Below are 27,727 nucleotides of genomic sequence, written 5' to 3'. Positions count from 1 at the left end.
CGACTACTCGAGAGTCCGTTTGTATGATAAGACGAGAAATAAATCTCTCCTTCGCAATGATCAACCCACTTTTTAAAGCCATTAATTCCGCTCTCATGACCGTCTTTAGTACCAACCTCTCAATAAAAGTAGACCTGGCAAACAGATCGGGTCGTGTCGGGTTCGTGTTCGTGTCACATGTAAACGGGTCACAAACCCTTCAACCCAAACCCGACCCATTTAAATCTCGTGTCGTGTTCGTGTCGACCCACTTACATAAATGGGTCATCAAGCCTCAACCCTAACCCGCTAATATCGTGTCGGGTTCGGGTCGTGTTTTCGTGTCATGTCAAAATTTGGAAAGTTTTAAGTATATTTATGTGATGAAAGATAAAAAAATTAGGATTAATTTATTAAACAGATTATTTGTGTCGGGTTCGTGTTTAGAGAGCTCAACCCAAACCCGGTCCTATTAAATATCGTGTCGTGTTCGTGTCGACCCACTTACATAAATGGGTCATTGAGCCTCAACCCAAACCCGTTAATTTCGTGTCAGGTTCGTGTCGTGTCATTATTTGCCAGCTCTAAATAAAAGCAAGAATTATATTACATGTAGTATATATCAAAACTATATAATACTCCGTAACCCATAAAATCGGGAATTTGATTATACGGGTGTGCACTCCGCACCTCCAACTGCATGATAAAATATATCCCATATCCTTAACTGTTAAAGTGTTTTGTTGTCAAAAAAAAAAAAAAAAAAAAAAAATTGGTAAAGTGTTAAGGTGTATAGGTATGTAAATAAAAAGGGTGCGAGATAAATTTAACATTCCTTAAAACTGTGAATTAATATTAAAATATTAGCATTAGGTCGGCTTCTTAATTTCCTATATATACCGATTTCATCCTTCTGTAAATTTCCCTTTCAATGGATATAAGTTTAAAAACCCTTAAATCATGTTCGAAAGTTACCCTTCCCATGGAATTAACATTCTCAAGTATACTCTCGAAATTACCCGCAAAATCCCTTGCACGCTTCAAATGTGTTTCCAAGTCTTTTCTAGAGGAGATTTCGTCCCCCAAATTCATGGCTTCATTTTCCGAGGCCAATAATCGCCTCTTAATCTTCCCAGGCAATAACGAAACCTTTCGTATATACGAACTTGACTCTCCACAATCTCCTCCTACGATTTGCCCTTACCCTATACCGACAGAATGGTATGCGCCCATAGTGTCGATGGTCGCTTGTTGCGAAAGTCACATCTTGATTGGATGCGGATACACCCTTCCTGGCTCTCTCATCTTGGTCAACCCAACCTCCCTTATTTACCATCTAATCCCTAAAATTCGTGTTTGCTGCGACCGAGTACTATATGGGATGTGTCACTGTTCAGATGAATTCAATAATGACGATTTCAAAATTATCATGGTTTGCAAATATGGTGATCCTAATCGAACGGTAGTCCATGTCTATAGTTTGAGAACTAATTCGTGGAAACTTGTAGTCTCTGAAACAACCCCAACTTCTGAATCGATTAGAAATCCCGTCCTTGTACAAAACCATTTACTCGTCATGATTTTTGAGGATGGTTATTATCGATTGACGAGAATTGGTTGTTTTGATATCAAAGCTGAACGATGGTCTAATGATGTGCTCTTGTCTGATATTGTTTTGGATGACATCGGTTCCAACCTGCAAACTCGAGTTGGAGATGGTCACTATCAATTAGGTGTGCTTGATGGCCGATTACTTTTTTCATGTTACGATAAGAACAAGTCGACTTATAATGTATGGGTTACGAAGGATTGTGGTGTCAAAGAGTCTTGGGTTAAGTTGATGAGCCTTCCTGGTGAAGGGTCCGAAGGCGTTTACCAACCTATTGCTTACCGCAAAGGATCATCACATGAACTACTTTGTATACCTACTTATCGTGGCAAATATTTTTGGTACAACCTTATAGATAAACAAGTTACTAAGACAGGATTAGACGGTGACGCTGGCCTTATTATTCATCCTAATTTCTCATCATTTGCATATATATGCAAGAGAAGCCTCTTAAACTTTCCCGGCGGTGAATCGATTTGTTTATCATCCAAAGAACAGGAGGAGGAGGAGGAGGAGGAGGAGGAGGAGGAGGACTATGATGATGTCAATTGATTTTAGAGTGGAACCTTAGCGTCAGCGGACTCTCTTTCCTCCATTTAGGTTTCATGTTAATAGAACGTGTAACCAATCATTTGTGTGAATCAGTTTTTGAGTTCTGAATTTTACCAATTTTTACTGTCATCTGTTTGCAACATTATTTTTGATTTTAATTTTTTATCTCTTGACTACACTATATAAAAATGATTTACGAGTACTCTCTCGGTCCCGTCATTTGTTGTCCTTTTCCATATTGAGGTGTCTTAGTCAATTGTTGTCTTTCTATTGTAAGATTGAACAAATTTACACCCAAATTGTTCCACTTGTCATTTATTAATTGATCCCTTTCTCTTTTCTTGGTTTTTGTGCCAAAACCCAATTGACCCGAATTTGGCATTGCAATACCCTTCTACAAAGACGATATTACACATTTACACCCAATGATTAAATTATACGAGTTGCAGCATTGGAGTTTGGAGATGCAAACTCCGTCATTATGACGCACGCTTCAAACCATGCTTTGTTTTCTACAGACAAGCGAGCGTCGACCGCCAGTACTACACTGCAGCACTGCAGCAGGAATGATGGTCAATAACTGAGAATGGTGGAAAAACAGGCATTTATATAAAGTACGGGTACTGGTCCGATCAAAATAGTTGTCAACTATGGACCGAATTAATTTGATTTAAACTTTTGATTCAATTGTTTTTAGGGAAGAAAAAGAGAAAATATAAAAGTGACACCGTTGGAAAATAAAGAGTACAAGTCGACGGACCGAAGTAATTTTTCCGACGACATGCTTTCAAAATCCGAGTAAAGGGATTACCGTTTGCAAATTCCATATATTATATTTCCTAATACCGTGACTTATTTCCTAATCCGAGTCGCCTTCTTAATTTCTTATTTTTCTTTATTAGTAGGAGTTTTGCAAATTTCACACATATATATATAACACCTAAAACCATGTCGGCTTCTTATTCCCAGCTATCATGTTCAAGAGGTAAGTTTACAAGCAAAACTAACCCTAATTCCAATGGAGGTAAGTTTCAAAACCCTAAAACCGTGTTCAAGAATTACCCTTCCCATTGAATTAATATTATCAGGTATACTCCCCAAATTACCCGTAAAATCCATTCTACGCTTCAAATGCGTTTCCAAATCGTTTCTAACCGAGATTTCCTCTCCCAAATTCAATGCATCACACGAGGCCAATCATCGACTTTTAATCATCCCAGGCGAGTGCAAAACCTTCCGTATATACGAACTGGATTCCCCACACTCTCCTCCTACGCTTTGCCCTTACCCTATACCGTCAAAACAGTATATCTTTATTTTTGTGCGTTTTTCACAATGGTGTAGTTTTCTTTCATGTTTTTGTCATTGTTATTGTTGAATATCTTTATTTATTTTAAGTATACAAATTAATGAGCTGGTATATCGCTTTCGGAATGTCCTCTGATTTTACAATAATGATTATGTTTGCTCAACCTCGAGTTTTATACTAGATGATTTAATGAATATAGTTAAACTTGACGAAAGGGAAAGGTCTTCAGATTCTATTTACGATAACGATAATGATACAACGCCAAATTAAGCGCCACCCTTTCGTATGCATCTTAAAGTCTTAATTAAACCGGTGCCGATACGTTTTTTTTTTTTGCTGACGAGGGGGTTGAGTCCCCCCGGGCCCATGCATTCCCGCACCACCACATGGACCATGTAAGCCACCCCCTTCGGGGGCTGCAGTGGCCAAATGATCATCGCCCCAGCTGGTAGTCGAACCTGGACCTCTCAACTCCTGCATTTCTGCAAGCTTCAAGGTTTAACCCAGCTACCACTGGACTAACACCACTTGATTAATACACGTACAATAACCAATTCAACCAACAATAACCATCGAGGTCGTAATTGTATAAATACGAAGTAATATTCAAGTTTAGCTCTATCAAGACGGTTTGACAATCCATTAACTAACACGGTCCTTCATATATTGTACTGGTCTGGTAACGTGGTAAGGCGTTTACATCTACACCTAATTAAACTGAACTGACTACGTAACATAGCCCTAGCCACCCCTGTCTATTGGGGTCTGACTCCTATGGTCTAGACTAAACCGTCGTTGTGACCGTATACTTGGTTAACATATATTAGTTCATGCATTAACCCATAATATATCAAAACTATGCAATAATCCATAAAAAATTGTGTTAGACAAATATTATGTACTAGATATTTGTTAGTCATATTTTATGTAAATATAGCCCTTGATTTTCTCCTAGTTAGTTTAGTTGTTAGCATAACTTACTACTAATTCTTAGCTTTGTATACTGACTAGTTAGGTTGTACGAATACTCATTTGCAAATATATGCCAGAGAAGCCTCTTGAACTTCTAGCGCGGGGAATCAATTTTTTAATCATCCAAAGAACAAGAGGAGATGATGATGTCAATTGGTTTTAGAGGGGAACCTCAACAGACTCCCTTTCCTCCATTTGGGTGTGACCTAGTGATGATGCTCAATCCCTTCTACGAAGACGACATTACACCCATAGGGCCATCGTGATTAATTCCACGAATATATTTTTTTTAAGACCGTTTCATGTTAATAGAACGTGTAACCAATCATTTACCGCATAAGTCTAAATACACTCACTAAACCATTTATTAGTTAATACTCCGTATGAGGGAGTCTCAAGAATCATGATAGTCTTATGACGTGTCAAGTTGCAATACATACGGAGCCGGAATGAATCTTCAAAGCAATATTAGACAGTTCCGAGAGGAGCAAGAATGAATCATAAAAGTCATGGACACCAAAGAATTTATAATATGGCTCATCCCCATCCGTAAATGCATACACCAAAATTGTGTAGTTTATATCTCCCATTTAAACTTTTGACTCCATTGTTTTTAGGGATGAAAGATAGAAAATTAGGGCTGTTCACTCAATGGTCCAGACCAAAGACTAGACCGGATCGGACCATTTAGTCCGGACCAGACCGGACCGAATTTTGTTTGGTCCGGTCCACGGTCCACCTATTTACTCTACTTTGGTCTTCGGTCCGGTTCTGGACCAAACCGAATAGACCAGGGACCGGACCGTAGATCGAAGTTAATGTAAGAAAAGAATTTTTCAAATTGTAATATTTTTGATTTTATTTTCTACTTTGTTTACATGTATTATAAGATGTGTAATTATGTAGTTAAATCTAGTAAGAAAATAATGTTGTTTATTTTGATCGTTACGAACTTCCCGAGTTCTAGCTTTATATGCTAAAACATGTCAATGACAATAATATTTGGTCCACTTTGGTCCATTTGGTCTGATCCGGTCCGGTCCACACGTTTTTATGGTCCAAACTGGACCGGACCAATATTAATATGGTCCGATCCTCGGTCCAACCCTTAACCCTTCTTTGGTCTTCGGCTCAGAGAGTTTGATCTGGTCCGGTCCGGTCCCGGACCAATGAACACTCCTAGAGAAAATATAAAAGTGACGCCCGTTGGAAAATAAAGAGTAAAAGTTTGTCCGACGACATGCTTTCAAAATCCAAGTCTTATTTCTTAATCCGAGTGGGCTTCTTAATTTCTTATTTTTCTTTATTAGTAGGAGTTTTGCAAATTCCATATATATAACCCTAAAACCATGTCGGCTTCTTAATCTCTTCTTAATCCCAACTATCATCGCTGTTGTGTAATTTACAAGCAAAACTAACCCTAAATCCAATGGTGGTAAGTTTCAAAACCCTAAAACCATGTTCGTCAAGAGTTACCCTTTCCATGGAATTAATATTATCATGTGGGTGCTTTTAGCTGGAACATTGCACCTCCTTTTGTAACCGATTTGCTGATCTGGAGGTGCTTTTTCGTCCTTCTTTCCTGGTGGTTATTTCGTCCTTCCCGATTTTATTTCGTCCTTCTTTCCTGGTAGTTTAACATTCTCAAGTATAATCTCAATAGTGGCCTTGATGTTGGTGGGCTTCGACCCCCACAACCTCCCAATAAGGTCATGTTTGGACGGTTGCACATCAGTATCCCCGCCTCCATCATCCCACTCAAACGCACCATCATCCACGTCCTCACTCCCAGCAGTTGGACTTTCCGCAGCCATACAGAAGAAAAGAAGAAAGCAGAAAGGAAGAGAAAGCAAGAAAACAGAGAGAAAAACCCCCAGAAAAGGACGAAATAACACAGAGAGAATTATGTTTTAGTGAATGAATTATGTTATTTCACAGTCTTGTAGCTAGTACAATTCCGAGTGATAGCAACATTTACCGGCATTAGATTGTACAATCAAAGTCAGGTTTTGAATTAAGGCCGTCATACCCGATTTTATTTAAGTATACAAATTAATTAGAGCTGTTCAAATGCGGGCTTGGGCCGGACATGGGCCGGACCGTGAAAAAAAAATTGCCCTTTAAGACTATAGTGGGCGGGCCGGGTCAGAATTATGGGTCAATTATCCTTGCCCTTACCCGCCCTTTAGTCCAAAGTCGGGCGGCCCATGGGTTAATGGGCCGTAACACTAAACTTTAACTGTTAATTACTTATTCGATATATGAATAGTGAATGAATACGCATATAAGGATAGATGTAAAGATTGGATGTGTACATTATTGTAACTTGTAATACACAGAAATTAGCGATGTTTTGAATATATGAGCCTATTGGAAAGACAATCAAAATTTAATTAGCATGAAGTTATTTGGAAAGACAACGGTCTAGGTTCGACTTTATTAAATAAAAATATGCTTTTATTTTCTTTCATTAAAAAAATCATTATTTATAATATAAAACAATTAATAAACACAAATAAATTGAAAATTTATTATCTTATATTTTTAGTGGGCCGGGCGGGTTGGCCCGTTTGGAAAAGCTCGTGTCCATGTCCGGCCCATTTACTTAATTGGGTCGGGCTTGTCCAACCCACGGCCCATTTTTTAGAAAATTTTGTGTCCAAGCCCGCTAAAAATATGGGCCGGATGGGTCGGGTTATTGGGCGGTACGGCCCATGAACAGCTCTAAAATTAATGAGCTGGTATATCGCTTTCGGAATGTCCTCTGATTTTACAATAATGATTATGTTTGCTCAACCTCGAGTTTTATACTAGATGATTTAATGAATATAGTTAAACTTGATGAAAGGAAATGGTCTTCAGATTCCATTTTACGATAAAGATAATGATACAGTGCCAAATTGGGCGCCATCTTTCGTATGCACCTTAAAGTCTTAATTAAACCGGTGCCGATACGTTATTATCTTCACCGTTGACATCCTGCATACATGTACAATAACCAATTCAACCAACAATAACCATCGAGGTCGTAATTGTATAAATACGAAGTAATATTCAAGTTTAGCTCTATCAAGACGGTTTGACGATCCATTAACTAACACGGTCCTTCATATATTGTACTGGCCTGGTAACGTGGTAAGGCGTTTACATCTACACCTAATTAAACTGAACTGACTATGTAACATAGCCCTAGCCTCCCCTGTCTATTGGGGCCTGGCTCCTAGACAGGGGTCTAGACTAAACCGTCGTTGTGAATGTATATTTGGTTAACATATATTAGTTCATGCATTAATCCATAATATATCAAAACTATGCAATAACCCATAAAAATTTGTGTTAGACAAATATTATGTACTAGATATTGGTTAGTCATATTTTATGTAAATATAGCCCTTGATTTTCTCCTAGTTAGTTTAGTTGTTGGCATAACTTACTCCTAAGGTCTTGCTTGGATTGAGGGGAAAAGGGTGGAAAAAAAAAAGGAGTAATGATTTGGGGTTATTTTAGTGAGTTTGGTCCGAGGGTGATTATTCATCTAGGCAACTTTATTACTCTCATGTAGTGGTAATGTTATTACCCACCCTCAATTACTGGGGTAATGCATTACTCCCTATATTGAACAAATATAAAAGCATTTTATACATAATGCACTAATTACACTTTTACCAAACTCGAAAAGAGATTACCCCTGTAATAATTCTCTTAGGGGTCGTTTGGTTGCATATAGGAATTTATATTGCCTAGGAAGTCATAAAACACGTGAATTTGGAATTCATGTGAATTGCAAAAAATTGTTTGGTTGCCATGAAAGAAGTGCAATTCATGTAGGCATTCTAACTTACCTAGGGGGGCCTAGGTAAGCAACTTCCTCCATTGTGGAGGAATTGGAATTCATGGGAACTTCCAATTCATGTGAATTGGGGTAACCAAACAACATACCCATTTTGCAATTCACATGAATTTAAATTCCTACATTATTTAGTGGGTAACCAAACAACCCCTTAGTATTCTTAGTATTCCAAACTTGAAAATAAGGAACATATTACTTCCTGGATTAAATTCCCCGATAATTATTTCCCTTAAAACATTACCCCACTAATTATTTCCTTCATTCCAAGCGAGCCCTAATTCTTAGCTTTTATACTGACTAGTTAGGTTGTACTCGGGCCGGGCTCTCCTGATCATACCCATGCCAGGCCAGGGGGGGAGCGGGCTTGGCCGGGCAGGGATATGCTTGACCCGGACCAGGGCCCAAGGCAGGCCTTACCAAATTTTTTTATTTTTGCTAAAATGGCGGGTCGGGCCAAGACAAGTCGGGTCAGCCCATGCTGATGGCCAGCTCTAATTGGATCAAAATCACACATCCCAAGTGAGGGATTATAATCATTAGCATGGTATCATTAGCTTAAGGAGATTTTTCTCGATTTCTCCACGGTCATGTGCTGTCTTTGCTTTGCTATTTTTCGAAATAGCCCCTGCCTCACGGTTCCAAAGCCTCACGCACCATCACCATAACAAAGATTCCTCATCTTCGTCTAAATCCGGCTTGCATCCCGTATTTACCGTTTTCAATCATTCCAGGCTCTCTCGGTTCAGAATCACGTTGATCCTTGGTACATGGATACAGGCCCGTCGTCACATCTCACCTCTGATCCAGGTATGATTACTATTCCGCTTAATTCAACATTATAGATAAACAATTTACTGAGCTGGGATTAGACGGTGACGATGGCCTTATTTTTCATCAAATTTCTCATCATTTGCAAATATATGCAAGAGAAGCCTCTTGAACTTCCCGCACGGTGAATCAATTTTTTAATCATCCAAAGAACAAGAAGAGGAGGAGGAGGAGGAGGAGGAGGAGGAGGAGGAGGATGATAATTGGTTTTAGACTGGAATCTCAACAACTCTCTTTCCTCCAATTGGGTGTGGTCCAGGCCCGTTTATATAACTATATGATTTACTACCATAGACCTAGTGATGATGCTCAATCCCATCTACAAAGACGACATTACACCCATAGGGCCATTGTGATTAATTCCACGAATTAATTTCTTTTAAGACCGTTTCATGTTAATAGAACGTGTAACAAAGCATTTACCGCATAAGTCTAAATACACTCATTAAACCATTTATTAGTTAAGATGAGGGAGTCTCAAGAATCATGATAGTCTTATCACGGGTCTCATCGTATGATAATTTGGTTTTAATTCTGTTTATTGGCCTAAAATGAAGTGTCAATTTCGTGTCAACTTGCAATACGGAGCCAGAATGAATCTTTAAAGCAATATTAGACAGTTCTGACAGGAGTAAGAATGAATCATCCGCATCCGTAATTACTGATGTTGAATCTGCCGCCTGCGACAATCTGTCAATAGAAACATCAAGTACTTGACAACAGAAAAAAGACGCATTCATAGGTACAAAACACGTTCTTGATTATAAGCGAACTTTGTGCTTAAATGGATTCGAAAACCAAACTATTTAACAAAATGGAGCTGATTTCAAATTAATTGCCAACTATGTCATCAATTTTATTTTTTACATATAACTTTTCGTTGTCCTAGACAGCGACGTGCCAACAAATTCCAAAATACGTAGTACTTGTCGCTGTCCGAGACAAAGTATAAACTTTTGACTCAATTGTTTTTAGGGAAGAAAGAGAGAAAATATAAAAGTGACGCCCGTTGGAAAATAAAGAGTAAAAGTCGATGGACCGAAGTAATTTGTCCGACGACATGCTTTCAAAATCCAAGTCTTATTTCCTAATCCGAGTGGGCTTCTTAATTTCTTATTTTTCTTTATTAGTAGGAGTTTTGCAAATTCCATATATATAACCCTAAAACCATGTCGGCTTCTTAATCTCTTCTTAATCCCAACTATCATCGCTGTTGTGTAATTTACAAGCAATACTAACCCTAATTCCAATGGAGGTAAGTTTCAAAACCCTAAAATCATGTTCGTCAAGAGTTACCCTTCCTATGGAATTAATATTATCATCTATACTCCCCAAATTACCCGTGAAATCCGTCCAACGCTTCAAATGCGTTTCCAAGTCTTTTCTAGCCGAGATTACGTCTCCTGAATTCAATGCATTATTTACCGAGGCCAATCATCGACTCTTAATCATCCCAGGCGATGACGAAACCTTAGATATATACGAACTGGATTCCCTGCACTCTCCTCCTATGCTTTGCCCTTACCCTGTACCGTCAAAACAGTTTGAATCTCGCCCCATGAAGGTGGAGGCATGTTGTGAATCTTATCTCTTGATTGGGCGCAGATTTACCGATGTTGACGTTCTCATCTTGTTCAACCCAACTACACGTATTTACCGTGTACTCCCTAAAGTTTACGGTGACATTTACGCTGACTATCGACATTATGGCATGTGTCATTGTTTAGATGATGATTTTAATGACGACTTCAAAATTGTAAGGTTGATTCAAACCTATAGACGTTCAAAACCAATTATTAAAAGGGAAGTCTTTGTCTGTAGCTTAAGTACTAATTTGTGGAAATCTATCGAGCTTACAAAGACCATGGAGCAACTGAGGGGTTATCCCGTCCTTGTACAAAACCATTTACTTGTGATGACTTTTTATGATGCTTCTCGTGACAGCCACTTGACTAGAATTGGTTGTTTTGATATGAAGGCTGAACGATGGTCTAATGATGTGCTCTTGCCTGATATTCTTTTGAGTGAAATCGAATCCAACTCGACTCAACAATATCATCGCGATGTTTATCAGCTAGGTGTGCTTGAAGGGCAACTACGTTTTTCATGTTACAATGTGAATAAATCGAGTTATAGTATATGGGTTATGAAAGAATACGGTGTTAAAGAGTCTTGGGTTAAATTGATGAGCGCTCCTGGGAAAGATCTCGAAGATGTTCGTCGCCCTATTGCATACCGCCAAGGATCATCTGATGAGCTGTTGTGTATACCAAATTATAGTGGCCAATATAAATGGTACAACCTTAGAGATAAACGATTCACCGAGATGGTGTATGATATATATGCTCAACACTCTTATGCTTGGATATGCAAGGGAAGCCTCTTAAACTTTCCCGGAGGTCAACCGATTCGTTCATCATCCAAAAAGCAAGTTGATGTTTATGACGATGATGATTCTGATGATAGTGACGATGATGATTCTGATGATAGTGACGATAATAATTATTATGATGCGGGAGAGGAAAAGGAATATTATTGATTCTTACGTTTGAGTCAAAATTCTATTCCATTTTTAGGAGTAATCTGTTTGCGCGATTATTTTATAAAGATGAATGTTGCGAACAAAAGTTTTGTTATTTTACATTCTATTGGATACGTTTTTATAAAAATATCTAAGACGGATTTTAAAAAACGTATAAATTTATTTTGTCATTATTGGTATTAGACTGTAGTAGCATTCCGAGTAGTAGCGACAAATACTGAGTCGCTCCTCGAGTCGTCGTCTTGTCGCTAGTAGCATTCCAATTTCCGAGTGATAGCAACATTTACCGGTATTAGATTGAAACCATTCGACTTGAAAATGGTTCCTATATTAAATACTCACTATAACTTCTTAAGCACAATCTCCCATCTCCTCTCTTTCCTCTCGCCCTGTACACTACTTCTCTTCGATCCACCACGCGACATTTACCGGTATTAGATTGTACAATTGAGTGTTTAATTGTTCACTCCTTGTGCTCAGTAATGCTGCAAATTTGAAGATGCTTGACGTCTTCCATTATTGTCTCCAAATTTGAATCAATAAGGCTTGCTTTGGTTCTTTAGGTGATTACGTTCTAGTCAATAATTTACGTTCATCTTAATTTTCATAGGTTACTCAGGTTAATTGTCACTACTAGTATTATCCCATTAAATTTGAACTGTCCAAGCTATCTTTGTGTTCTTTTAGTAAGGAAACTTAGAATTATTAATAACAAACTTTATGTTTAATTTATTGGTTAGAATTTGTGTTCTTTAATTTATCTTTCCTTCATGCTGTGATAAACACTTAAGATATATGGCTATTTCGTGCATTATATTTCGAGTCATATTTGCACTAATTTTGGTCCTGACATCCTTGTATTGCAAGATTAGGGATGGTGAAGTGGAGATTTCAGATTTTGGATTTTTTGTCAGGTAAGCCTATTTAATTTTAGTAGTAACTAACTAACTATTACGGAGTACTACAAAACAAGCCATGCGAAATCTTGCATCTTACATCTTGTTCCAAGGCCTGGGCAGTTTGTTACCTTTCACGACATATAGTCCTAAATATCAATTTTTGAAGGACGACATATAGTCAAATAAGCTACTTTGGTTAAATAAGCTACTTTACCACCTCCCTCCCCCACTCCGGCCAACGCCTTACCACTGTTCTTCCCGGCAACTGTCAGATCCACCGGACCCACTCAGGCGTCGCCGTCGACCTGCCTCAAACGCCCACCCATACCCGCCTATGCCCTCTTCTAGACCTGCCCCTACCACCATGTCGCCCCCTCCCCTACTACCGCCACCACCTCTGCCTCTCCGACGCCTATTCCTTGACGCCCCACCCCACGACACCATCGTCCACCACCTGCCGCGCCCACCCCAGCCATCCCAACCATCAATCCATCAATTCTTGATGAAACCCTAATTTTAAAATTTAGCCTAATTGGATTTGTAATTAGTTCATTTTGGTACAAAAATTTGATATATTGTAAACAAAATTACAATAGTTACTTATTTAACGTATAAATTAGGTGAATAATTGATGAATTTGATAGGATTTTGATTAATTTATGGGAGGAAGAGAAAAATAAAAGAGAAGAGAGACTTGTTTTCTAAAAGGGTATGGAATGGAAAACTAATGAAAAAATGCCCATGAATGAGTAAAAGTTGTACATGAATGAGCAACTACGTTTTTATATACTAGGAGTAATTCCATATTTTTCGTTATTGCTAAGATTTTATAAATTCTATATATAACACCATTGACTTGTTTTTCGTTAAATATAGGAAATTTAAGCTTAATTTCTTCTAAATCCAAACTATCATCCTTGTGTATCTCCACAAGCAAATCTACCCTTTTCAAATTTCAATGGAGGTAAGTTTCAAAACCCTAAACCCATGTTCAAGAATTACCCTTCCCATGGATTTAATATTATCATGTATACTCCCTAAATTACCCGCTCAATCCCTCTTTCGCTTCAAATGCGTTTCCATGTCCTTTTTAACCGAGATTTCGTCCCCCAAATTCAACGAATTATTTTCCGAAGCCAATCATCGCCTCTTAATCCTCCCAGGCCAGAACGACGACGACACCTTCAGTATTTATGAACCGGACTCCCTACACTCTCCTCCTACGTTTTGCCCATACCCTATACCGTCAGAATGGTTTGCACCCGCCATGTCGGTGGTGGCTTGTTGCGAATCTTATCTTTTGATTGGGTGCCATGAAGGTCTTATCTTGGTCAACCCAAGTACACGTATTTACCGCGTACTCCCTTTAGTTTACGTTCCCAGTTACTCTGATTATGTACGATATGGGATGTGTCATTGTTTAGACGATGAATTCAACAACGATTTCAAAATTGTCACGATTTTTCGATACGATAAAGGTCATTATGACAATGTTGACATTGTAAGGGAAGTCGTCGTGTTTAGTTTAAGTACTAATTCATGGAAAACTGTCGAGTGTAAACGGAACGGGCGTACATGGATTGATGATCCCGTCCTCGTACAAAACCATTTACTAGTGATGATTTTGTATGATGGTTCTCATTATGGTCGCAAGATGAGAATTGGTTGTTTTGATATCAAGGCTGAACGATGGTCTAATGATGTGCTCTTGCCTGATATTCTTTTGTGTGAAATCGAGACCAACCCAACTCAAAAATTTCTAGATGATTACTATCACTTAGGTGTGCTGGATGGGCGGTTGCGTTTTTCATGTTACGACATGAACAAGTCGACTTATAATATATGGGTTATGAAGGATTACGGTGTTAAAGAGTCTTGGGTTGAATTGATGACCATTCCTAGACAAGATGTTTCCCACCCTATTGCTTACCGCAAAGGATCATCTCATGAACTATTGTGTATACCAAAATATAGTGGCAAATACTTATGGTACAACATTAGAGAGAAACAATTCATTGAGACGGTAATCGATGGAGATGGCTTTGATACTAGTGATTTCTCTTTCGCATATATATGCAAGCAAAGCCTGTTAAACTTTCCTGGAGGTCTACCGATTCCTTCATTATCCAAAGAACAAGAGGTGGACCACGACGATGATTATGAGGAGGATGAGGAGGAGAACGATGAATACTTGTTATCGAGTTGTAAATTCTAATGATTGTTATAGGCAATCTGTTTGCGCGATTCATTGAACATGAGGTTAAAATGCGGCTAAGTCACGGCCTTCTGCCCACCATAGGCAGAGTTTTGGTACTTATATACTGTAGTTTGTTGGAATTTTTGCAGCGGAATGTAGTAAACATGGAATTCCCAAACATTGATTTTATTGTTCATATAATTTACAGGCGGAAGGATGAAGCAAATGAAGTTCTTCAACTCTTCATTGCTTAGGCAACATGATCGGTGCTTTCTGAAATGATCAATACGAGTCAGATCAGAGGTTAGTTCATGACTAATTAGTAATAAGCCCATAAGTTGGTCGAAGAACCAAGATAAGCAGCTGTGGTTACTTTGCTAAGTAATCAATTCCAACAAATTTTATGTTACATTATTCATGAGTAATTTTTTTTAATTATTAATTCTTTGATTCAATTGCTTTTAGAGGATGAAAGACATTGAAGGGTTCAGGATTCCAAAGTACCTAAAAGGTGGGGGGGGGGGGGTGGTGAACAGTACATAGATTGTACATCAGAGGTAGTACATCTAGATTTTGTAGTTTCTGAGTTTTATGATAAATTTTTTGAGTTTTATTTAAAAAAAAAATATGAGTTTTTAGTATAAAGTTTTTGAGCTAATTCATTTAAACATTAAGCGAAAAAAATACAGCATTGCTCAAAAACTATACTTATAAATTCAATTAATTGTGAGTTTTGCCATCAAAAAATGATTATAGACCTTATAAATTTTTAATGCTAAAAAAAATACATATAAACTCAAAAATTAGAAGGATATGAGGTAATACATCCGATGCGTAATCTTTTTTCTCGTGAATTAGGTACCTTTTAAAAAATTTAACTTAGCTTAATTGATTTAAGTTAGTTAAATAAAATGATATCTCAAATACCTAACATAACCTCTTTTAAATGAAGATTAAAAAAAGTGTCGTTGGTTATGATAAAACGACAAACTAAAATTGCACAAAAGTCATGGACATCAAAGAACTTATATTCTGGTTCATCCTCATCGTAAATGCTAGAGGTGATCAAAAGTGGACTTGGGCCGAATACGGGTCGGGCCCAACTGATAAAAAAGTGTCCGACAAACCTTATTTCATAGCCCGAGCCTGCTAAGCGGGTCAATTTCCATACCCGCCCACTTCAAGAAAGCGGGCCGGCCCGCGGGCCTGACTAAAATTAAATATAAAAAAAATGTTTCTATTAAAACACGAGTTTGTTATTGCTAAAACCCACTAAAATATAACAATTGTCTAAAAATATTTGTCCTTAATAAAATATACTCCCTCTGTCCCGGTCATTTGTTGTCCTTTTCCATTTTGGGGTTCTCAGTCATTTGTTATCCTTTCTATTTTAAGAATGAACTTGATGAGTAATTTGATCATTCTCATTCAATTTGTTCCACTTGTCATTTAGTTATTGGTCTTTTCCTCATCCCTGGGTCTTTGTGCCAAAACGAAAGAACAACAATTGACCGGGACGGAGGGAGTACTAATCTTCAAAAGATACGTTTATTAGATTTTGGAAAAACACGAGTTTGACAATGTTCTCCTACAAACATCAAAAATTCATTTTTGCCTTGGTCTTTATGTGGTATTGTTGGGCGGTTACATACACTCCCGTGTAAATACTTAAAAGGTACTATCTTTATAGCATGTCCATTATTCTCGGCGAATCTTTATACGACAAGGGTAAATACCGACAATCTCCCACTTATACGTAAGACATTAGTATTCATTTGCGCTACCTAATTGGTTTAGAATGTACAAATTATTAATGAAATGAGCAGAGAACGGCGGAGGGCGGAGGACTGAGAGTTTGAGGATTTTTGTGAGGTTACTTTTAATAGCGGGCCTACCGGGCTGTCCATGGGCAATTTTGTTTAGTTCAAGCCCGTCCATTTATTCTAGTGGGCCTAGTTTTCTTGTCCGTTACCCGTTTATTTTTTTATTTTTCTTGTCCAAACCCGCTATTTTAACGGGCCGAACGAGCCGACCCGCACTTGATCAACTCCAGTAAATGCATACAAGGGATCATGGTCTCACGGACACCAGAAAAGGAGGCATTCATAGGTACAAAACACGTTCTTGATTATAAGCGAACTTTTTGCTTAAATAGAGTCAAAAACCAAACTATTTAACAAAATGGAGCTTGTTTCAAACTAATTACCAAAATTGGGTCCACATCATCAATTTTTTATTTAAAATATAACTTCTCGCTGCTGTCTGGGACAGCGACTTGCCAACAAAATCCAAAATACGCAGTACTTATCGCTGTCCCAGGCAAAGTATAATCTGTAAAAGCATGAATAGCCAACAAATTCCCAAAGTTGCAGCATTGAAGATGCAAGCTCCGTCATTGTGACGCTTCAAACCATGCTTTCTACATACAAGCGTCGACCGCCAGTACTACTACACTGCAGCAGGAATGACGTTTGTCAATGATAAACAGAGAAATATTATTCAGGCACTGTAATTAGTTCAAATCCTTCTTGATTTACTTTTGACTCAATTGTTTTTAGGGAACGAAAGAGAGAAAATATAAAAGAGACGCCGTGGGAAAATAAAGGGTAAAAGCTGACACACAAATAAGACTTTACACCCAAATGTTTATAAGCATGGTACATCCAATACAAATGTAATTGAGTTTAAATCCTTTATTATAAAGCTCGAAATTTATACAACCAGATGTATACAACTGGTTGAGTCTACTAATTGAAGTTGACGGAGCCAAGTTATTTTTCCGACGACATACTTTCAAAATCCGAGTAAAGGGATTACAGTTTACAAATTCCATATACTCCGTATTTCCTAATACCGTGACTTATTTCCTAATCCGAGTCGGCTTCTTAATTTCATATTTTTCTTTATTGGCAGGAGTTTTGCAAATTCCATATATAACACCTTGACTTCAATCAATTGGAAACCCTAAAACCAACTATCATCGTTATTGTTGTGTAATTTACAATCAAATCTAACCCTTTCCAATGGAGGTAAGTTTCAAAACCCTAAAACCATGTTCAAGAATTACCCTTCCCATGGAATTAATATTATCATGTATACTCCCCAAATTACCTGCTAAATCTCTCTTTCGCTTTAAATGCGTTTCAAAATCGTTTCTAACCGAGATTTTGTCCCCCAAATTCATGGCTTCATTTTCCGAGGCCAATCATCGCCTCTTAATCCTCCCTAGTAAGGAGGACTCGTTCCGTATATACGAACTGGATTCCCCACACTCATCTCCTACGCTTTGCCCTTACCCTATACCGTCAAAACAGTTTGAAACTTCGTCCATATCGGTGGTGGCATGTTGTGAATCGTACCTCTTGATTGGATACGGATTTACCGAGCTTGAAGGGCTCATCTTGTTCAACCCAACTACACGTATTTACCGTGCACTCCCTAAAGTTTACGTTGCCATTGACGCTGACTATGTACATTATGGCATGTGTCATTGTTTAGATGATGAATTCAATGACGACTTCAAAATTGTCAGGTTGGTTCAATACGATAGAGAACATAAGGTAAGAGAAGTCATGGTCTACAGCTTAAGTACTAATTCATGGAAATCTATCGAGCTTAAACAGACCAGGTCTCAATGGATTGGTTATCCCGTCCTTATACAAAACCATTTACTTGTGATGATTTTTTATGATGGTTATCTTTATGGTCGCTTCACGAGAATTGGTTGTTTTGATATCAAGGCTGAACGATGGTCTAATGATGTTCTCTTGTCTGATATTCTTTTGGGTGAAATCGATTTCAACTTCACTCAACCATATCAAGGTGTTCTCTATCACCTAGGTGTGCTTGAAAGGCAACTACGTTTTTCATGTTACGATATGAACAAGTTGAGTTATAGTATATGGGTTATGAAGGAATACGGTGTTAAAGAGTCTTGGGTTAAATTGATGAGCGTTTCTGGGAAAAGCCTCGTAGATGTTCGCCACCCTATTGCATACCGCCAAGGATCATCAAATCAACTATTGTGTATACCAAAATATTCATGGTTCAACCTTAGAGATAAACAATTCATTGAGATGGGATTTGACGGTGAAGGCCTTAATAGTTACCGATACTCTTTTGCTTATGTATGCAAGGCAAGCCTCTTAAACTTTCCCGGAGGTAAACCGATTCATTCATCATCCAAGAAACCAGATGATGATGATAATGAGGATGAGGAGGAAGCTAATATATTCTTACGCTTGAGTCAAAATTCTATGTATGATTATGATAATGATGATGATTATTATTATTATGATGATGATGATGATAGTTATGATGATGATGACGATTTTCTTTATTTGTAAAGATGAATTTTGTGAACAAAACTTTTGTTATATCTCCTCGGTTACATTAGATTGGATTCGTTTTTAAAAATATCTGAGACAGATTTTAAAAAACTTAAATAAAAAATGTTGAAAATTTTATTATTCTATCTAAATCTCATTGATTTCCATAGCTTTTCCGTAGTAGAGGCAGTGTCATTGCCACAAGAGCACATGATTGGAGTATTCGAGTCGCTCCTCTTAAACAACACTATATGTAAAAATTTGTATTCACAATGGTGTTTTGGGAAGATAGAAATGTCCTGTTGAATTGTAGTTTTTCCTCAACCGATTCAACACAGGGTTAAGTGTTTACATCTTCACCTGATAATATTGAACCGATCCCACAAAAAATATCACGAAAATTGGTCGAATCCAAGAGTTGATCCTATCCGAGTATCCGACACCACCCGGCATAAACATGAGTTGACTCAAAACGAGTATCGACCCGCAATCCACCTAGATTGGGTCATTTTTATAAATTATATTTTCCCTGATTATTTAAGCTACTCGTTTTATTTTACTAAAACTAGAAACTCATGACTAAGTTTTCCATTGTATTTTTGTATTGTTGATGACGTTTGTCAATGAAAAGGTTGTAATTAATTTAATCATTCTTGATTTAATTTTAATTACATTGCAAATAAATTACCTCAAAAATAATACAGTAGATTTCTAATATATAACCAACCGTTTTTTTATACTAATTCCACGGAGCATTTTTGTTTAGGGTGCTGATTTTCGCAGTATACATTTTACTCATTACAGTACACTGTTGACAGTTATACCCCTCTCATTTTCTACCTCATTTTCCCTCTCTAACTTTTCTCGAAATTATTCTCTCTAATTTTGCACTCATTCTCCTCTAATTTCACCCACACACATTCAAATATATACTTGAACAGTCACGGACGAGGGCACCTAAGAGAGGGGGGGTGAATTAGGTGTCTATTTACAATTTTAAGCTTAATGAAAGCTTCTTTTAAAACTCTTAAACAATTTAAACAATGCTTAGATGAAAGGAGGAGTCGATACTTAGAACTAGAGAGTTAGCAGTATTCAACAACAATTCAGCAAGCAGAAGTTACAGTGTACTCAACAGTTGATTCTGTAGATAAAAACGTGAGTAGAGTGTGCAGCGGAAATAGAACGAAATAGACACGACTAACGATCTTTTTAAAAACTGGTTCGGTCACTACTCCGCGACCTACGTCCAGCGCTATTTTATTAAACGTCTCAGAAGTAAACTCATACAAACTAAGACCACCCCGAATAATAAAACAACTCCCCAACCTACTCCGGTTGCTAATGCTTAAAAGCTACTCCGCTTCCAAGACTTTTGCTTTGGGCTACTCCGCCGAAAGACTCCTTGCTTAAAGCTACTCCGCAATAAGACTTTTGCTTTGGGCTACTCTGCCGAAAGACTTCATGCTCAAAAGCTACTCCGCTTCGAAGACTTCGTGCTTAAGGATAACTCTATCCTAAGACTTTTTGGTTCTACCCGTTTGTTACAAGACCACTTATCTCAATGTTGTTCACTCAATTGAACGGAGGAGATAAAGTTTAAGTACAAAACACGGGATCCTTGAACACGACTAAAACGACTAGGTGCAATAACAAACTCAAGTAAAAGACTCAAAAGATAAATAAACAAACTTGCAAAAGATTCAAAGATTTTGAAATGATAAACGGTTTTGCAAAGTTAATTTACTCGATTGAAAGCTTAAGTCTTTTTCAGTTTAAAACTCGTTTGTTGCACACTTGTAAAAATGAATTAAGCAAGCTATTTATAATGTTCAAGTAGTATACTTTACATTAAAATATCTTACACTCATAAGCACAAATGATTAAAATAATGTAAATAGTTTGCTTGGGCAACATGCAAGGCCAACCGAAATCTTCACCAAGAAACAGAGTATTCTTCCTCAAGAAATCGGTGCCTAAGATTGCAAGAAATCAGATTGTGCACACATACAAAAATAGGCTGGGTTTTTCAACAAGAAACAAGCATAAATGGTTGTGTTTATGGGAACCATAAACATTTCCATAAATGTAAAAGCAAACAACCCATTTATAGTAAGTGTCTTATTGTGCAAGCAAACTCCTTAGCAAGTCATTGAAAGCTCAATTTTCTTTAAAAGACTTCAAAATATTTCCAGAAAACATTTGTGAACATTGAAAGCATTTTAACAAAGATTCAAATATTTTCGAAATATTTCTTTCAAAGACGAGCCTTAATTAACTGTTGACTCAACTGTTGTTTTTGCACCTAAACGTAAATTCGTGTTAAATCATCACCTTACAACACATGACATTAGCACTAATGAGTATCTTCATCTTTGATCTTCATGATGACATTCTTGATAACCTTGAATTGACAATTGGAGCTTCATGCTACATGGTTAAACTTAAGAGGCACACAATTAAATAACAAATGAGATTAATTTGTCTTAAGGTATCATCAACACTAGCTTACTCAAATTGGGTTTCTTCAATTTCCCCTTTGATGATGGCAAGACAAATAAAATTCAGTGTGCAATTCCCCCTTAATCCATGGTCAAGGTTAACAAGTCAAAACATGATCAAAATAAGATGCATAAATACATGGTCATTGAAAATTAGTCAAATTATTCGTTAGCCTAGGTAGAACATATTATCGTCAAGTAAACATAGTTACGGTGTACGCAAGCCTAAGAGTCATTGAATCACCACCTGCAATTTTAAACAACTTCCCCCTCTTGACATCATCAAGTAGGAAGAACACAAATCTAAATAAGGATTAGAGTTATACAAAACAAATTGTTCAACAACTAACAACATAACCAATATTAGCAAAATATATCACAAACACAAAGCCAAGGTAAAAAGGGATTAGAAAGGCTTTTGTTTTGATTAGGCATTAGGCATGGTTATGGCAAAAGGCTTGGTACGGCATTAGGCATAGGCTAGGTACGGCATAGAGCAAGAGATCAATCATCGGCTTCTTCGGTTTCATCTTCTCCAACCAACCCGTGAACCATCTCCATAAGCTCTTCATTTTGACCCTTAACCTCCTTGAGTTCCTTACGCAAACCCGACACTTCCAAACGAAGACCCGCAATCTCACTCAATTGAGCATGTTGGAGATCCAACAAGGCTTTAACATCCTTAGTGAGACGTGTCATAGAAGACGATTGCATAGAGGAGGATCGGAGGAGACATCCGTAGCCTTCATACCCGACTAAATACGAGCAAGTTTATCACCATCAATTTTCAAGTACATTTGTGATAAAACTCCCGAGGTCATAGTGTCACACATGTGATCCACACCGAAACTAGTCGAGTGCACAATATCCATTTTCTCGAAAATGACCGATAACCACATCCCATATGCTAACACGGTGGAACTATCAACCTTACGCTTTTCAACAATCTTAGCAAGACGATCAATGTGAAAGAACATCAAAGCGGGTAGGTTAATTTGAAGGTGTTTAGCAAGATAATAAATCAACCACATGTCTAGCACACCACACACACCACGGCTCTCATTACATGGAATCAAGGTTCGATAAATGAAATTGAAAAAGAACCGGTGGTTTATTTTGATTTCTCTCGGTTTGAGTGTGATAGGGGACATAGCTTTGGGACTTAGAAACTTTGTGACGGTCAAGGAACTTATACCATCAATAGTCGGCCAACCACCCTTAGGAAATGAGGACAACCCGGTTGTAGGAATACCGAGTAAATTTCCAACAATTTAAACATTGAGACACAAGGGTTTGTTATTGATAACGGCGGTAAGACTACCCGATTGGACATCGACTTTGACCGTAGTATAAAATTGAACAATCTCCGCTAAATAAACTCGGTTATAGAGATTAAGAAGACTCTCCCACTTTTGTGCATGAATTGCATCTTTAAAGAATTTAAAAACGGGGGACGAATCATACCATTCGAGTTCATAGCGACGGCCCTATTTAAAGTTCCCTTGGATGACATGCTTGCAACAATCAAATATATCCTTTGGAAAGCGATACCCATGAAGAATCTCGAGTGCCTTGGACTTGTTCTCATCAAGAGGTTGCTCAATAGCAATCATAGCACATTCGATTCATCAACTTCCTTTGCCATTTCCTCCACTTTTCTTTTCTTTGAGATCAACCGAGTGGACACTCTCTTAGCTTTGCCTTTCGGTTTGGGAACGGTTTCCTTCTTGAATAACTCGTCATCATTGAAGACGGCATTCAATTTCTCCATGTCAATTTCCGTTTCCACAACCGTTGCCTCACTCACGGTTTTGCCTTTCCTTTTTCTCCTTTTATTTCCAACCATATCTTTCAACATTTCATCACTACCAACACTTCCCTTCGATTTTGATTTTGATTTCGATTTCGATTTCCCATTGCTCCTCTCAACCGATTCCTCCACACTTTTCTCAACACTCTTTTCTTTTTCCTCACTTTTTTCAATTGATTTTTCCACACTCTTTTCTTTTTCATTCTCATTGTTTTCTTCATTCTCCTCTTCACTTTCATTTTTCTTTTCCTCACTGTTTTTCTCTCGTTCCTTCTCGACATCCTCATCAACAATCTTCTTTTCAATTTCACTCTCCTTACCAACACCAACATCAACTTCCTCAACTTCTTGAATGATTGGATTTCCATCATCACCAACAACCCGTGAGCTTCCTTCTTCACCCTCGGTTTCGGTTGCATGCGGCATATTCAAATCGAATTTTTGATTGAACACCCGACTTGAGAATCTCCTAGCCTCGGCAGCTGTTTTAGGACGATTAGCAACATATTTCTTTCTTGTCATTGGGGTATTTGGCACAAAGACTCTAGGTTTCTTTGGTGGTTTTTGATTTTGGGCAGTTTTTGATCCAAGACTTTCGATTTATGGTTTAACCGATGCAGTTTTCGGCTTGTGGGAGTCTCGGATTTCCTTCAATGTTTTCGGCTTAGTTGATTTTGGAGGCATGATTTTTATAGTGAAAGTAAAAGTGACAGTTGGTAGAGGGATGTGTAGGACGGTTTTGGAGAATATTTGGGAAATATGTAATTTTTTGAATATTTTGAAAGTGGGTAAGGAGGTCATCATTTAAGAGTTGAAAAATTGTACATGTAGTAAATGAGGTGAGTGAATAGTATTTTAGGCTTTTTTATTTGATTGGTTGAGAGGAAGGGTGATAGCCGGCTAGATGGGTAGTAGGCGGCTAAGGCATGGGTAATGGGGAAAGTGAGATTTGATGGTTAGATGATGGTTGAGTGGCTCCATGTGAACAATATCTTTACCCATTGGATTTACATGCAAATTAATCATCTAATTCATTGAGTAATATTAACACATAATCACTTATAAAAACAAATGTAATATCTACTCTAGTCAATCATCGAGGGCAAGTTGTCATAAAATTTTACGCGGAATCCAACAAACCAATTTCCAACCGAAGTTTTACGAATTGTTCTCTTTCAAGCGGTTTTGTAAAAATGTCGGCTATTTGATCTTCCGTTCTACAAAATTTAAGACGAATTTGACCTTTTTCCACATGATCACGTAAAAAATGATGTCTTATGTCAATATGCTTAGTCCTTGAGTGTTGTATTGGGTTCTTTGAAATGTTAATGGCACTAGTATTATCACATAAAATTGGAGTTGAATCAAAGATAATACCATAGTCCCTTAGTTGTTGTCGAACCCAAAGAACTTGCGCGCAACACAATGCGGCACTTACGTACTCGCTTTCAGTGGTGGAAAGAGCAACGGTGTTTTGTTTCTTTGACGCCCATGAGATCAAACACGGACCTAAGAAAGTAATCATCCCGGATGTACTCTTTCGATCAACAACGCTTCCGGCATAATCTGCATCCGAGTATCCTAAAAGCGCAAAAGGACAATGTGAGGGATACCAAAGATACAAATTAGACGTTCCAACCAAGTAACTAAGAATACGTTTAACGGCAATGAAATGCGATTCTCTAGGACTAGCTTGGAAACGAGCACATAGACATACACTATATAAAATATCCGGTCGACTAGCGGTCAACTAAAGTAGTGAACCGATCATACCTCGATACATCGGTTCATCAACTTTCTTACCATTCTCATCTTTGTCAAGCTTTGTGGATGAAGCCATAGGTGTAGAGAAGGGTTTAGAATTAGTCATACCGAACTTACATGGCATCTCCTTTATGTACTTTTGTTGATGAATCATCACACTATCTTGAGTTTGCTTGATTTGAAGCCCAAGGAAGAAACCAAGTTCTCCCATCATACTCATCTCAAACTCAGATTTCATTAGTTCCGAAAAGTATAAATAAAGGAATTCATTCGTTGCACCAAATATTATGTCATCGACATAAATCTGTACAATCAACAGTTCACCACACTGTGACTTTATGAACAATGTCTTATCAACCGATCCACGCACAAAACCATTTTCCAAAAGAAATTTTGACAAGCGATCATACCAAGCTCTTGGAGCCTGTTTTAAACCATAAAGCGCCTTGTCCAATTTAAAAACATGGTTTGGAAATTCATTGTTCATAAAACCCGGTGGTTGCTCCACAAAGACCTCTTCTTCTAAATAACTATTTAGAAAAGCCGTTTTGACATCCATTTGAAACAGTTTGATGCCTTTGTGAGCAGCAAAAGCTATGAGCATACGTATGGCTTCAAGCCTAGCTACTGGTGCGAAAGTTTCATTGTAATCAATACCTTCTTGTTGCTTAAATCCTTGCACCACTAGTCTACCTTTATTCCTTACGATATTGCCCGAATCATCTAGCTTATTGTGAAAGACCCATTTGGTACCAATCACGGTACAACCAGTAGGTCGAGGGACAAGATGCCATACCTCATTTCTTTTGAATTGATTAAGTTCCTCCTGCATTTCCATCACCCAACTCGGATCTTCAAGTGCCATGGTGATGTTCGTTGGTTCAATTTGTGAGAGGAACGCATGAGATGCAAAGAAATCATTGAGGGATGATCTTGTCTTCCTTCCCGAATTCAAGTCACTGGTCAAGTTAGAAAGGGGGTGATATTTTTGGTGTTTCCACTTCTTTGGTACGATTAAGGATGGTGAGGCTTCTTGGGGTTCTGACTCAACAGCTCGCTCAACTGTTGGTTCTGGTTCATTTTGTGTTTGAGAGTTAGTTTCTGTTTGTTCATTTTGTTCAAGTGTACCCTCATTCCCCCTAGATGTCGTAGCCTCATTTTGTGGTTCAAGTGGTTCTGTTCCCCCTGTCTCTTGGCCAGTTCCTTCAATCAAGAGTTGATCCGACTGTTGATTCGGCTCCTCTTGTTCGTTCTCCTTGTGTACATCATCCATGTCATGTCGGATCATTCCAAGCTCATAGTCCTCATCATCTTCATCATCCTCTTCCTGTGTGTTAGAATGAAAAAGACTAGACTCATCAAATATGACATGCACACTTTCTTCCATTTTCATGGTTCGTTTATTATACACTTTATAAGCCTTGCTATGATCCGAATAACCGACAAATACGGCCTCATCACTACGAGCATCGAATTTACCCAAATTCTCCTTTCCATTGTTGTGAACAAAACATTTGCTTCCAAAGCATTTCAAATAGGATAAATTAGGCTTTCTTCCTTTAAGCAACTCGTAGGGTGTTTTGTTAAGTATTTTTCGGATCATAACACGGTTATAAATGTGACATAATGTGTTGATGGCTTCGGCCCAAAAATTCTTTGGCAACTTACTACTAATGAGCATAGTCCTAGCCATGTTTTCAAGTGTACGGTTCATACGCTCTACAACCCCGTTTTGTTGAGATGTAGCACGCGCGGAAAAGTTATGGCTAATACCGTGCTCATCACAATAAGTAATAAATGAGGAATTTTCAAATTCGGTTCCATGGTCGGATCTCAAAGATATGAGCTTTTTATCAAACTTGTTTTGGACCTTTTTTAACCAAATTAAAAATTCATCAAATACTTCATCTTTAGAACTCAAGTAGAGAAGCCAAATAAATCGTGAAAAATCGTCAACAATCACACATAAGAAACGACTACCTCCTTTACTTCTAACACGCATTGGACCACATAAATCAATATGAAGTAACTCAAGAGGTTTAGATGTACTAACGAACTTTTTGGATTTAAAGGAGCTTCTTACTTGCTTCCCCTTAGCACAATCATCACACAAGCTATTAAAGTCAAATTTCACATTAGGAATGCCATCAACTAAGTCAAGTCGCTTAAGGGTGTTTAATGTTCTAGCATTTACGTGACCTAATCTCTTATGCCAAAGCCATGGGTCGTTCTTTTTCAAAGCACTCATACAAGACATGGTACGACTAGACAATGCAAAAAGATTAGTCAAGTAAACATCTTTAATACGTTTTCCTTCTAGAACAACTTCCCTTGTATTACCATCTAAGACACGACATTCACTAGCACAAAATTCAATAATATTACCATTATCACACAATTGAGATATGCTAAGGAGATTATGCTTCAAACCTTTGACAAGCAACACTTTGTCGACACATTGTGACGATGACTTACCAACCTTTCCGATTGCAATAATTTCACCTTTCTTATTGTCACCAAACGTCACGGTGCCACCATTGTAGGCTTCTAGTGAGATAAATTGGTTTCTACTTCCCGTCATATGACG

At 37.8% G+C, this 27,727-nt stretch overlaps 4 protein-coding genes across 4 annotated transcripts; all 4 read left to right on the top strand.

Moving 5' to 3' along the window:
• The first annotated feature begins 1,408 nt into the window (after positions 1–1,408).
• On the top strand, positions 1,409–2,140 carry LOC141648651 (F-box protein At4g22390-like). The gene has a single exon (XM_074457377.1). It carries the CDS (start codon positions 1,409–1,411, stop codon positions 2,138–2,140), a length of 732 nt encoding a protein of 243 aa, XP_074313478.1.
• An 8,208-nt stretch (positions 2,141–10,348) lies between these two features.
• LOC141648650 (F-box protein CPR1-like) lies at positions 10,349–11,638 on the top strand. The gene has a single exon (XM_074457376.1). The coding sequence runs from the start codon at positions 10,349–10,351 to the stop codon at positions 11,636–11,638; it is 1,290 nt and encodes a 429-aa protein (XP_074313477.1).
• Positions 11,639–13,807: 2,169 nt separating this feature from the next.
• Positions 13,808–14,755, top strand: LOC141648649 (F-box protein At4g22390-like). The gene has a single exon (XM_074457375.1). The coding sequence runs from the start codon at positions 13,808–13,810 to the stop codon at positions 14,753–14,755; it is 948 nt and encodes a 315-aa protein (XP_074313476.1).
• Positions 14,756–17,919: 3,164 nt separating this feature from the next.
• On the top strand, positions 17,920–19,089 carry LOC141648648 (F-box protein CPR1-like). The gene is made up of 2 exons (XM_074457374.1): positions 17,920–18,995; positions 19,086–19,089. The coding sequence occupies exons 1-2, from the start codon at positions 17,920–17,922 to the stop codon at positions 19,087–19,089; spliced, it is 1,080 nt and encodes a 359-aa protein (XP_074313475.1).
• The last annotated feature ends 8,638 nt before the right edge of the window (positions 19,090–27,727 follow it).

This window comes from Silene latifolia, chromosome 3, assembly GCF_048544455.1.
Source record: "Silene latifolia isolate original U9 population chromosome 3, ASM4854445v1, whole genome shotgun sequence".
NCBI classification, from domain to species: Eukaryota; Viridiplantae; Streptophyta; class Magnoliopsida; order Caryophyllales; family Caryophyllaceae; genus Silene; species Silene latifolia.
Note: the sequence above shows the minus strand (reverse complement) of the source record. Positions and strands in the feature narration are given on the sequence as shown.